At 40.0% G+C, this 13,371-nt stretch overlaps 1 protein-coding gene and 1 long non-coding RNA gene across 2 annotated transcripts; both read right to left on the bottom strand.

Annotated features, from left to right (window-relative positions):
- Positions 1 to 812: 812 nt before the first annotated feature.
- On the bottom strand, positions 813 to 5,933 carry LOC119810823 (zinc finger protein 728-like). The gene has a single exon (XM_038324488.1). The coding sequence runs from the start codon at positions 5,718 to 5,720 to the stop codon at positions 4,446 to 4,448; it is 1,275 nt and encodes a 424-aa protein (XP_038180416.1). The 5' UTR covers positions 5,721 to 5,933; the 3' UTR covers positions 813 to 4,445.
- Positions 5,934 to 6,579: 646 nt separating this feature from the next.
- Positions 6,580 to 12,364, bottom strand: LOC119810832. Its single transcript, XR_005284802.1, has 3 exons — positions 12,247 to 12,364; positions 7,640 to 7,766; positions 6,580 to 6,676 (listed from the first exon to the last, which is right to left on the bottom strand). It is a non-coding gene; the product is annotated as an uncharacterized LOC119810832 (long non-coding RNA).
- Between the last annotated feature and the right edge of the window lie 1,007 nt (positions 12,365 to 13,371).

The following is a 13,371-nucleotide window of genomic DNA, read 5'->3' as shown; positions in this document are numbered from 1 at the left end:
GGAGGCTTAGATGACAGGTACACAGTCCAGCGGAGGTTTAAGAGAGGCCCAGAGCCTTCACTATGGCCTCGTTGCACACCAGGCTAGGGAAGACTATTACCTCTGAGCCCACACCTCAGAGTGTCACCTACACCCGAGGCTCGCCAGCACCCTGAGACCTCAAGTCAAGCAGGAAGCTCACACCAGTCACAGCTTACACACCTCAGGGCTGGCCAGTACAGGCCTCCAGGCCCTCCTCTTGTGTACCTTCAGCAGCTCACGTTTCCCTGCGGAGGCCGACGTGGCAATTCTCACAGATGACAGGTCATTCCACCCCGCCTGTCAGCACCCCTCTGAGAGGGAGAGATGACAATCAACAGTAAACAGGGGTGGGAAACTGTATGGGACCCCTATGTCTAGTGATCAGTGAGGAACTTCTATGGTTCTTTAGGCCACAGCCATATGCGCACACGATATCTCTGGATGAGCCAAAAATTGGTTCTGACTCCTGGGGGTGGAGGTCAGCCCTTATGGTGAACGGAAACAGGAAAGAAAAAAATGCCTTCCTAACTAGATGGGGACATAAACACAAAGGAAGGAATGTGGGTCTCAAAGCTTACTTGCCAAAGGGACTGATGGGCCTTTCAAAGAGAGGAAAGGACACCCGCGGATGGGACCAAGGGGGTCCTTCCAAAGTTGGAAAGGATAGGGGTCCCTATGCTTACCCGCCGAAGGAACCGAGGGGGGTCTTTCACCGAAAGTACACCTTTGGGTGCGCTGTGCCGCACTGCCAGTGAGGAGAGGAAGATGACAAGACCCTGTGCTGGGCAAATACAAAAATTACAGCAGCAATGAAAAAAAGGACTCTGAGCAGGTAAGCTCAACACCTGTTAGAAGCCCCTGTTCCAGGGGCCAGATACTCCTGGGTCCTAAGGCTTTCCTTAGTGGAGAGGGTGAAAAGGTGTGACACCAATGACCACAGACGCTGGGAGTCAGGGAGGTTTACAGCAGACTCATTGGTTTAATAACAAGACAACTTATATGCCCTCCTAGCAATCAGGCCTTCTGATTTACTGACACTTGATATTTCATGCTCATCTCTCATTGGATAGGCACAGTCAGGACCTCGGACAGCACCTGTTGCTAGGTCCCAAGGAAACACTGCTTGGTTGCTCCTTCTTGACAGAACCTGACAACACCAGGCAGACTCCAGCTTGGCTCCTTTTGGCCTGGTAGGCCTTAACTTCCAAGATATGATTTTTTGGGGGTGTTAAATTGCAGATAGAAAGCAATAAAGTCTTTGTAATATTCTTTGCAACAGTTTCATTTTCAGTGAAGTTTGAGTGTGACTTATGGTTGAAGAAACTTCAAAACCTTGTGACATTATTTGTGGTATGGAGCCTTCTATGTTAACTAAGGTAATAAGAAATGGTAAAGTCTTGCAATATTCTTTTGTTTGTTTGTTTGCTCGTTTGTTTTACTTTTCAAGACAGGGTTTCTCTGCAGCTTTGGGGCCTGTCCTGGAACTAGCTCTTGTAGACCAGGCTGACCTCGATCTCACAGAGATCTGCCTGCCTCTGCCTCCCAAGGATGGTATGCAACCACCGCCGAGCTTAAGTCTTGCAATATTCTTTATCCTGTTTGATCTCTATTGTGATAAATGCCATGACCAAAAAATAATTAGGGGAGAAAGAGGACCATTTCAGTTGCCAGGCAGCACACCATCATCCAAGGAAGCCAGGATAGGAAAACACAGCAGAAATCTGGAGGCATCAGGTGAAATAAAAACCATGGGGGTTCGCTACTTTTTGTCTTCTTCATTTGGCTTGAGCTCAGGCAACATTTTTATAACCCAGGACATCTTGGGCAAGGGGGCACACGTATGGTGTACACTACCATTCATTGGCCTAGATTATCCTACATCAATTAGCACTAATAAAAAGACCCATAGATATGTCCCTGAGCCAATCAGATCAAGTAATCTACAAAACTGATATTAGCACATATTGCAAGGCTGTGTGAAGTTGAAAGTAGAAGCAAATAATACATCAACATTTGCATTACTGCTTCTCAATAAGTATTCTTTCGTGTTAGTGAAGATTAAAATATTACTGAAGAATTTTCTCATTATTTGGATTTTAGGCTTTTGTACTGATTAAGAATAGAAGTATTATTCAACGTTTTTCTGCATTGTTTGTGCTTACAGTTTTTCTTGCTAGTATGAAGTCTCAGAGGATACTTCTGAAAAAAAAAAGTCAGGTGAAAGCCTTGCCGTTATCTTAGTATTTGTAGTGGTCTTTACCAGGATGCTGCACACACAGGCATGGGAAGAGCGAAACGCCTGACCCTATAGAGTCTGCATGTGCAGACACTCTCTCATGTGTGGCTTCCTCAGTGCTCAACAAGGACTGAATGATAAAAAAAAAAAAAAAGTCTTCTCGGTATTCCTCAACTTCTAGGGTTGTTACTTAGCATGAACACTTTTCTTTGTTTATGGCAGCAGTTCTTATCCTGTGGGTAACGATTCGTTTGTGGGTCAAAAGATCTTCTCATCATGTTCAAAGATATTTACACCATGATTCATAACAACAGCAAACTGTTAGGTTATGAAGTAGAAAAGAAAACAATTTTATGGTTGGGGATACCACAACTGTATTAAAGGATGTCAGCATTAGGAAGGTTGAGATCACTGGTTGAAGGTAAGAGGAGTCCTTAAAGGCACTGGTTCACCATTCACTGCTGTGTTGTGTCCGTCTGGGATAGATACTAAGGAGGCCATGTTGGTTGATGGTAACATATATCACTGTATTTTTCACAAGCATATGGCTTTCTTGTACTATGGATTCTTTCATCTTGGGTAAGGTCTGGATGACTCCAAAGGCATTATCACATTCACGCTATTTGTATGGTTTTGATCAGAATATTTTTGATATCTTTTAGGGTCTGAAGAAGCATAAACAATTTATGAATATATTAAATTTATGAATATATTAGATTTTGCATCATTTCACTGCGGTGTGAACGACCATGTCCTGAGGAACACAAAAAGCTTATGAAACAGTTTTTTAAAATTTACGACACTAGTGCAATTTCTCTCTAGTATGAATTATCAGCTGTTTCAGAATTTCTTTGTATAAAAATGCCTCGGCGCACAGTTCACAGGGCTCCTCTGACAAGAACTGTTAGATGTTGTTTAGATCCAGAAGACTGGTGAATGAACTTGCGGTTCTCCAGGCATACTCGTCCTCTCCAGTATGAATAGTCTGCTGTTGAGAATGTCATGTGTAAGTGCTAAAGGCTTTGCCACATTCTTCACACTTGTAGGGTTTCTCTCCAGAATGAATTCTTTGATGTTCCTTAAGGTTTTAGGTACAGTTGGGAGGTTTGCCATTGTAGATATTTGTAAGGCTTTTGCCCAGTGTGAGTTATTTTATCCTGAGTTAGGTATGTAAACAGAGACTGTGCTTTCATTTCCTGGACACCCAGACATGAATAATCACACAGAAACTATACTAATTACAACATGTTTGGCCAATGGCTCATATTCCTAGCTAGCTCTTACATCTTAAATTAGCCCATTTCTATTAATCTATGTATCACCACAAGGCTGTGACTTAATGGCAATATTCTGGCTTCTTTCTCTTTTGGAACTTACACAGTTTCTCCTAGACCCTACCTACTCCTTTTTCTATCTCTGTTTCCTGGATTTTCCACTTAACATTAGGATATCCGACCTAACTCAAGGGTTTTTATCTAGAATATATTTTGATCTTTTAGAGTTTTAAGAAATAGAAAACATTTTATGAACATTTTGGCATTTGTATTATTTCACTGAAGTTTGAAATACTTTGTCTTGAGAAGCACTCGAAAGCTCATGTAATGTTTTCAAAATTGATGACACTAATGACATTTCTCTCCAGTATGAGTGATCAGGTGATTCAAGACTTCTTAGTAAGTACAAAAAAATCTTGGCACATTGTCCATAGGGTTTCTCTCACAAAGGAATTCTGTGATGTTGTTTAAGACCAGAAGGCTCATGGAGGACCTTGCCATTCCCCACACTCCTGATGTCTCTCTCTAATACGGAAAGCCTGGTGTTAAGAATGTGTGGTTCAGTTCTCAAGTCTTTCCACATTCCCTGCACTTGTGGTTTTCCCCCAAGTGTGAGATAATTTGTGCAGAGTTAGGTGTGACTTTTTACACAGGGCTTTTTCATATTCTTCAGAGTAGGGTTTCTTTCCAGAATGGATTATTAAATGAAAAAGAATCCATGAAGTTTTAAAGACATTGCCATATATTTAACACTTGTAGGGTTTCTCTCCTGTATGAATGCTCTTGTGTACAGAAAGTCATAATGGAACATAGAAGTCCTTGCCACACACATGTATGATTTCTCACCTGTATAAATTCTCTCATGTACTTTAAGGAATGATCCAGCATGGAACCTTGACACAAGCGTCCCACTTCTAGGGTTTCTCTCCTGTATGAATCTTCTTGTGTGAATAAAGTCCCGAGGGACTACTGTAGGCTTTGCCACATACTTTACACTTGAAGGGTTTCTCTCCTGAATGAATCCTCTTGTGTAGAGAGAGTCGTGATGGGCGATTGAAGGCCTTGCCACACACTTCACACTTGTAGGGATTCTCACCTGTATGAATTCTCCTGTGTTCAGAAAGTTGTGATGGTACATAGAAGGCCTTGTTACATACTTCACATTTGCAGGGTTTCTGTCCAGTATGAATCTTCTTGTGCACAGAAAGTCCTGATGGACTATTGTAGCCTTTGCCACATATTTCACATTTGTAGGGTTTCTCTCCTGTATGGCTCCTCTTGTGTATATAAAGTCCTGATGGACTATTGTAGGATTTGCCACACACTTCACACTTGTAGTGCTTCTCCCCTGAATGAATCCTCTTGTGTACAGACACTTGTGATGGAACATGAAAGGCCTTGCCACACACTTCACACAGGTAGAGTTTCTGTCCAGTGTGAACCCTCTTGTGTACAGAAAGTGTTGAAGGTCTATTGTAGGCTTTGCCACACACTTCACACTTGTAGGGTTTCTCTTCTGTATGACAGCTCTTGTGTAGAGATAGTAATGATGGATACGTGAAGGCTTTGCCACACACTTCACACTGGTAGGGCTTCTCTCCTGTATGAATCAATCTGTGTTTAGAAAGCAATGATGAAGCATGAAAGGCCTTGCCACACACTTCACACTGGTACAGCTTCTCTCCTGTGTGAACCCTCTTATGTACAGACAGTACTGATGAACAAATGAAGGCCTTGCCACACACTTCACACTCATAGGGTTTCTCTCCTGTATGAATCCTCATGTGTTTAGAAAGTCGTGATGGAACATAGAAGGCCTTCCCGCACACTTCACACACGTAGGGTTTCTCTCCTGTGTGAATCCTCATGTGTAAAGAAAGTCGTGATGGACGATTAAAGACCTTTCCACAAACTTCGCAATTGTAGAATTTCACTCCTGTATGAATTTGCTTGTATTCAGAAAATTGTGATGGATTGAGGAAGGCCTTGTCACAGACTTCACACTTGTTTTGTTTCTCTCCTATATGAATCTTCTTGTGTCCAGAAAATACTGATGGACTTCTGAATGCTTTGCCACATACACTACATTTGAAGGGTTTCTCTCCTGTATGAATTCTCTTGTGTATACAAAGTAAGGATGGAATATGGAAGGCCTTACCACATTCTTCACACTTAGTATACGGCTTCATTCTTAAATTAATTTTCTGGTGGCTAATAGGTTGTGAGTTCCAAGGAAAGGTTTTACCACATTCTTTGCCTGTATTGTGTTTTTTTCCTGGTGAGTTAAGGTTAAGAAATGAATGAAAAAAAATGAGCAAAATTGTGTAAATTTATGTTTAGTTTTAAAAACAGAAATGTTGAGTCAAAGCTATATTTTCAAATTGAATAATGTTACATCCAAATTCCTAAAGCTGTATTCAGTGGAGCCTAATTAAAAGCATCATGATAAGTAGAAACTATATAACATGAAGTAAAGATGAAACCCATAGAAACAAATGAATATTAATCAATGTCAAAGATGTAAAGTAAGGTGTAATATCAACAATTAAGAAAACAATTATGATATTGTAAATGAGTCACTTATAGAAATATAGAAATGTTATAACGAAATGAATATAAAGTATAAAATAGTCCAAGTCGAAGACACATATTATTACAGGTATATTATTATTACTGAAAGGTATAAAGTTAGAATGCATAACTAGAAACCTGTCCACAACAATTTTATATATTTCAAGCACTGAAGACAGGAGTATTTATGCACATTTTATGAATAAAGATCTATTGACCAACTTATAAAAAATAAATCATGTTCACCTAGAAATTACAATCCTTAGTCAGTTCCTATAAACACAAGCTGACCTATCGGGAAAAGGATAAGGCATAATAGAATCAATGCATCATAAACACCCTTTTTCACAATAAAAATATAAAAGATCCTTAAACCATGACTTCAAACAGACATTGTGAGTCAATGTCCACAATGAAGCCTGGTTTTCTGGGGATCTCTGCCTATCTATCTGGCCTCTGTCCCCTCATTCCTACACACCTGTTTCCACGGCAGCTGCTCCTAGTCTCTTCAAGTCTGAAGGTTCTTGTCTTTGCTCCAGAAATGTGACCAGGGAAGGCTTAGATGAAGCAAGTCCTGTTCATGGGAAAAGAGAACATCCTTATTAGTGTGTTCTCCTGGGGATCCCATGTCCTCTCTAGGACTGTTTCTAGGATAAGGGGATAAAATCAAGGACTGTACAGGATGAGTTCCTCATGAGCTTCCTGATGGACATATCAGAATGCTTAAGAGAAGTTTAGGATTTGCAGGTCCTGAGCTTCATGTCCCTCAGTTACAAAGGAAAATATTGAAATTACAAAGTGTGATATTCTTTTCAAGATGTGTGCTTCCCACTCTTGCCACTTTATGACATTACCACCAATATAAAGGACACCTCTACAAAGGATGGGAAGGTTTCATGTACACAAGAAAAACGTAAATCATTCTAAGGTATAACAATACTCTCCTAAATTTTCCCTAAAATTTTCACCATAAGTTTCATTTTGGAAGCACAAGCTTCCTTGAGATACTGTAGAAAGTAAGCAAGTTTTATGATGATATTTAAGAGTTCACTGTGGATGTTTTCCCCACACATGTGGTAAAATATTAACATATTAAGGTATGTTCCTGTTGTTCATTGTTCATGCTCTGGAATATTTGTTTAATGATGCAAAGATGTGTTACATTTGTTTGATTAAATAAAATTCACCTGTAGCCAGGAGGATGAGTCACCAAGTCGCTGGCTGGATGTGGTATGAAAGAGCCAGATGGAGAAGGGTTTTTAGCGGGGTTAGGAGAAGAGAGGGCATTTTAGTAGAAATGAGCGGGAGGGGGGCTACTGGTTATTCATCCTCTCTGAGCAGAACAAGTCCACCTCAGCCTCTGAGTCTTGAGTTCTTTAGGAGGACAGAGATTTATATGGGGGGCATGAGGGAACACAATTCCCTCAGGTCGTGGCTCCTGTGGCACAGCCCCTGCTGGCACTGCTGGAGCTGCAGGTCCTGATTAGGAGAGTCAGGGATGAAAAGGCAGCAACGATTTTAAAAAAGCACAACCCACCCAGGAACACAAGGTTGCTGAAATTCTCCAACATCACATCCTTGTACAAAGTCCACTGATCAGGGTCCAGCCATTCACACTCGTCTGCAGAGAAATCAATGGCCACATCCCTGAAAGACAGCATTTCCTGAAACAAAAAAGAATGAATACTAAATATTTTACAAATTAAAACAGCAGTAAAAACACAAATAACATATGTACTGAATATAAATCTAAAGGTCACTCAGAGTGAGAGGAGACCTAGAAGAGCTTTTGATAAAGGTGAGCAATATCCCTAACATAAGCCTGATGCAGTGCTGTGATGTTGCACAAGACTCAGCACTAAGGAAAATGAATGGCAGACAATCCTAGGAACTCCCATGCATATTATACGTTTAAGAACCATACAATGGAGAGCGAGTGTATCTACAAAGAGTATTGTTAAGGCTGGAGAATTGGTTCAGTAGTAAAAAGCACAGACTGCTCTTTCAAAGGACCTGGGGTGGATTCTCAGGAGCCAGGATTCTCATGGCTGCTCACATTTTGGTAGGTCACAGCAAGGTTCGATACACTAAGCAGCTGCGTGGCTTCCATGCCACATTTGTTTAGTCTTCCTGAACAATTTGACTGGCATTTAAAGCCCTCTGGCCATATGGGCCTGTTCTACCACTGGGATGCAGAGATGGCCTCCGTAACACCCCAGTTCTAAGGAAGGTTTGGCGGGGCTCTACTGCTACAGCATGAGCCAGCTTGGCTGCCCCAGAGCTTAGAGTTTGTTGTTGTTATCTGCTGATTCTTGCTATTTTGTTTTTCCTGCATAGTGGTAATAATTCAATATAGACTGATTAATAGTTTGTTCATGTGGAAAATTTGAAATGGGCAAAAATTAAAACGTTCTAGTACCAAAACATTACAATTAGGACATTAAACACTTAAGCTGACACTGTTTAAATTCCATGAGTTATTAGTCCTGCAATATATGAACAATATTCTCTTCTCCTGCTTGTCTGTCAAATGTATATTTAAATGAATGCTTAACTTTCATAGTAAATGAAAATAGCAAAATTTCTAATTTTGGGCTACTTCAACTGGGTAAACACTAATGTGCCAATCACTACTAATGATTTGGCTCTGAGCTTTAAGATGCTTTCTGAAAATTCTACTACTAAGAAATATAACACCTGAAACAGAGCAGGTTATTAGCTTGTTAAGTAATGTTGTTGGCTAGCTCATAGATTTAATCCCTTATTGGCAAAGAACCTCGGTAATTATAACACCACTAAATAAAATGCAGGATGGATATTTGTTCTGTACTAATAATTGGCAGGTTGCAGTATCATCTGACTCAGGATCTATAATCACTGTGGTGGTTTGGGCAGATATGGCCCCCATGGATTCTTGTGTTTGGATGCTTGGCCCCTGGGAAGTGGCACTATTAAGAGGTGTGGCATTGCTAGTGTGTCACTGTGGAGTCAGGCTTTGAGGTCTCACATGCTCAAGCCAAGCTCAATACTTGGCTGCCTAAGGGTCAAGATGTTAGACCTCTCAAATCCTTCTCCAGCACCATGTCTGCCTGCATGCCACCTACCATGATATGACTAAAACTTATAAACCATAAGCTCACTCCAATTAAATGCTTCCTTTCAAAGAATTGCCATGGTCATGGAGTCTACTCACAGCACAGAAACCATAACTAAGACAATCACTATCCAAAGGATATCTTTCTAATATTTTTAAAAACATCCTCTGTCGGTTTTGCCTAAAATAACATCTACAACTCTTATAAAGAATACTTTTAATGCTTTTATAAATGGCTTTTCAAGGACAAGAGGTCCTATATTTTATATAAAAATTCCACATACTCCATAGAAAATATTTTACCCACGCCTGGGTTGTACAGCTAGCTCAACAGTCTAAAGTTGCTATTATTAATCAACTTTTATGAAGCATTTTCCAACCACTGAATATTTTGAGTAGCCTCATGTATAGATTAGCACATGAAGCACAGAAATATCTCTGTTCTCTATAAACTTTTAGTCTCAGGATTAATAAATTTATTGGGAATGTTGAAAAAAAAGTAACAAAAATTTATCTTAAAGCTTATAAAAATAGGCTGAATAGTTAAATCTACAAACAGGAAATTTTAATTTACTGCAGTATACAACACATATGATTCAACTCTTGTTTAGGAAAATAGGTTTATTATATAACACTGCAAAAAAACAGAAGGTTTTAAATAGTAGCCACGTGATTTTCCTCCATCTTGACTGATGACCTCATCAGGATAAAATCCACGATGTAGTTAGAAGCCATCTTTAGAAAGATTGAAGAACACATGCCATGTGACTTTACCATCACTTAGATTAAGATGACCATGATATATAAAACCAACTAAGGCAGCCCCTATACAACTTACAAGTACAAATGTCCTCTTTATGAATTATTGTATTTTCCTTATAGACTAAGCTTTGTAGTAAAAAGTGGGTATCAATGGTATTATAGATTGGGATGGATTTTTATATACCATTAAATTCAGAAGCTTATAATGATATATTCAAACTAAGAAAAACCTGACTGAAAGATGTGTGTCCAACACACAATTCATGTCTTTGCTTAGTGTATGTTTAACCATTTATCTTTGTTAACACCAGACTTCTAAAACCTTTAAAATAAAAAACACCACACATATGATAAGTAAGGTTTATATTCCTTATGTCTATTCAGGCTATCAGAAACCAACTTAAAGACATATGAGTAGCATCTTTGTCTTTACAAACTATATTTATAGTTTAAAGTTTTACTTCAATGCTAAGGGATCTTCAATTCAAACTTTAAGGCTCAAGTTTAACAGGGATAAAACTGTGAAATTCCCATCTTATAGAAGCTACTAATTTATTGTAAATTGTGAAAGATGATTAAAACATACAAGTATATGGTCAGTCACCTTATAAAAGAGTTAATTCTTCCATGTGCTCAAAACTATGTTTATAGTCAAGCTCAGCACAAATGTAATTCATTTACGAGAACATGTAGTCTTCTATACATGTTTTCATATAGAGAAGTAAGTAACTACAAAGAAAGTTTGTTTACAATCAGGAATACTTAATAGATGGTCCTCAAAATCAATAGATATATTAAATATGACCTCAAAAATACATAATAATTAACACAGAGGTAATCTGGATTATACTGCCTGTTCTAATTTATCCTTCTCTGATTTCTGTTGACAGAAAACTGTAGAATTACGAGTTCAAAAACAGCATTAACAAAATAAGTAAATAACATGCCTTTAATAACTAAAATATAATATTAATATTCTTATATGACACAAAAATTTAAAATAACAATGTAGTCAGACTTCAGATGGAATTTAAAAAACTTATAAGGAGTAGAAAGAATTTATAAAATATTTAAAAGTATTTCCTCTGAGCAATGTGATGCTTAAGAAATGCAAAGTTAATGGAATGTTTTATAAATTTTCTTGGAGGCCAAAAAGGCTGAAGAGAAATTACAAGTATTAGAAGTTGTAATATCTTCAAATTTTCACCTATAAAAATTTTGGAACAGCCTGAGAAACTGTTCCATTAGACTACCTTTAGAATGTAGTGGAAACGAATGCTTTCCAGCCAGCTTTTCCTCCACGGAATAGTTATGCATTGAGATTGTTCACATTTTTTTATCATTTACAATATCAGCTGCATATATACTTGAATGTTTACTTAAAGAAATTATTTTATGCTTCAGAATTGTCTATGTTTCTTTCTTCACACCTTCTATGTATCCTGTTACCTAATAGGAGAGAATGCCTGAGCTCCAAATTGAAATTGTACGAAATATTAAAGACTTATAAGTGATTAAACTATGGCAAGGGAGGTGATTTTAGAAAAGGCTCACAGACACCTACCCTCTAAGAAAGGAATCATTTTCTATAGTGTAAACGCATTAGTCTATTCCAAGCTTCAAATGTACAACTAGTAAAGAAGAGACGTCAGCTTGATATCTGAAACTATGCCTGTCTATGTACGGACCTGTCTCTGCGGTCAGTTTTGCAGAGATCTGTGATAAAAATTCACTATGGGCATGGATAGCGCCTCTCCCTGACTAGTCAGCTATGGAACACAGCACAAAGGTTTGGGAGCTCCAGTAAAATAACCGTGGTGTCCTATCTAGAACTTGACTTTGTCAAATAACACTACCCATGTCCTTCCCAAGTCTCTCATTATAACCAAATACTAATACAGCGCAGTAGGGACCAGAAACTCTAGACCAATGAGAATCCTGACTACAGCCATTCAGAGTCAGCTGGTGGCAGCAGGCTTCCCCGGGCGAGCTGGAAAGTGAGCTCCCAGCACAGCCTCAGGGGCCGGCAGCCAGCCGACCCGCACTGTCCGGGAGCGAGATCCCGGGAGGACTGGAGCCGCAGGGGACCCAGCACCAACCCCATCGCCCTCTCCCTAGCGCGGACCTAAATCCTGACTGGATGGCGCAGCCTAGGTTCGAACAGCAAATCCAAAGTGAGCTTCTTCCCGCTTCCCATGGCCCCGTGCCCACTCCTTCCACGATGGACCTACCGGCTCCCCCTGCACGATCCCTCAGACCTGCTGGGCTGCCCTGCACCCCGAACCAACCTGCGCTCAGAGATCCAACCGCAGCACGGTAGTAAGAAACTTCACTCGGAATTGGAGGTAAGCGAATGAGGTTGGAACATGCGTAGAAGGAACTCAGAAGGCGACTGGGCGATCCTTGCTTGTGACGTCACAATGAGTCGGACTACATTTCCCATAAGTCTATGGAACTGAGTTTCCGGTAGTCGCTGGATTGATATGTGCAATTTCTGCCGCTAGAGGGACACATGCCACGAGTGAGGCTGCATTAAAACCCTCAGCTTGCAAACAAAGATGGTTAGGTGTGAGTGGAGACCTTACAGTAATGTTTATTACATTTATTAGTTACTTTTGGTCACGTTACTGTGATTTCACACAAAGATATGCTTATCACAGAAACTTACAACAGAGTAAAATAATTCATTTCGACGCTTTTTTCTTTGAGATAATTACAAGTATTTCACATGGGAAAGTCACTGCTAAGCTTTTGAATTGAATTCTGAGCAGAGGCGTGGTGGCAGCCACTTGGTGTCTGCCTCTTAAGAGCAGAGGCCCATGGATCACAGCTCCAAGGCTGCCTGATCTACAGAGTGAGTTCAAAGCTGTTCTGGGCAATTTAAGAAAGGCTTGTATTTTCTGTGAGATGGTGGTGTGTGGACTGTTCATTTACGCAGAAACATGGATCTTTTGAGTTCAAGGGCAGCGTGGTCTACGGCACGAGTTCTAGGACTACCAGAGCAACCCAGAAAATGCTGTGTCAAAAAAAAAAAAAATAGAAAAAAGAAAAACGAAATAAAGGAAAACAGAAAAGCCACCTGGTAGATGCCTCTTATGAGCAGAGGGCTAGGTCAAAAAAGGAGGGAGAAACAAAGAAGGCAGGGAGGGAGGGAGGGAGGGAGGGAGGGAGGGAGGGAGGGAGGGAGGGAGGGGAGGGAGGGAGGGAGGAACAAAGAGAGAAGCAAGCCTTTTATTGAAATGGAAAGAACAAAAAGGAATAGGAGGTAGCTGGGCGATGTGTCAGATTCTATGAAGCCAGCAGGACCTTGGTTTTAGGGGACAACACTAAGTTCGGCAACACAACAGAACTAAACAAAATCTTGTGGGGCTGGAATATGGAGAACACATTCTGCTGTTGCAGGGTTACCATCG

This window comes from Arvicola amphibius, chromosome 3 (assembly GCF_903992535.2).
Source record: "Arvicola amphibius chromosome 3, mArvAmp1.2, whole genome shotgun sequence".
NCBI lineage: Eukaryota > Metazoa > Chordata > Mammalia > Rodentia > Cricetidae > Arvicola > Arvicola amphibius.
This window is presented reverse-complemented; position numbering and strand designations above follow the sequence as displayed.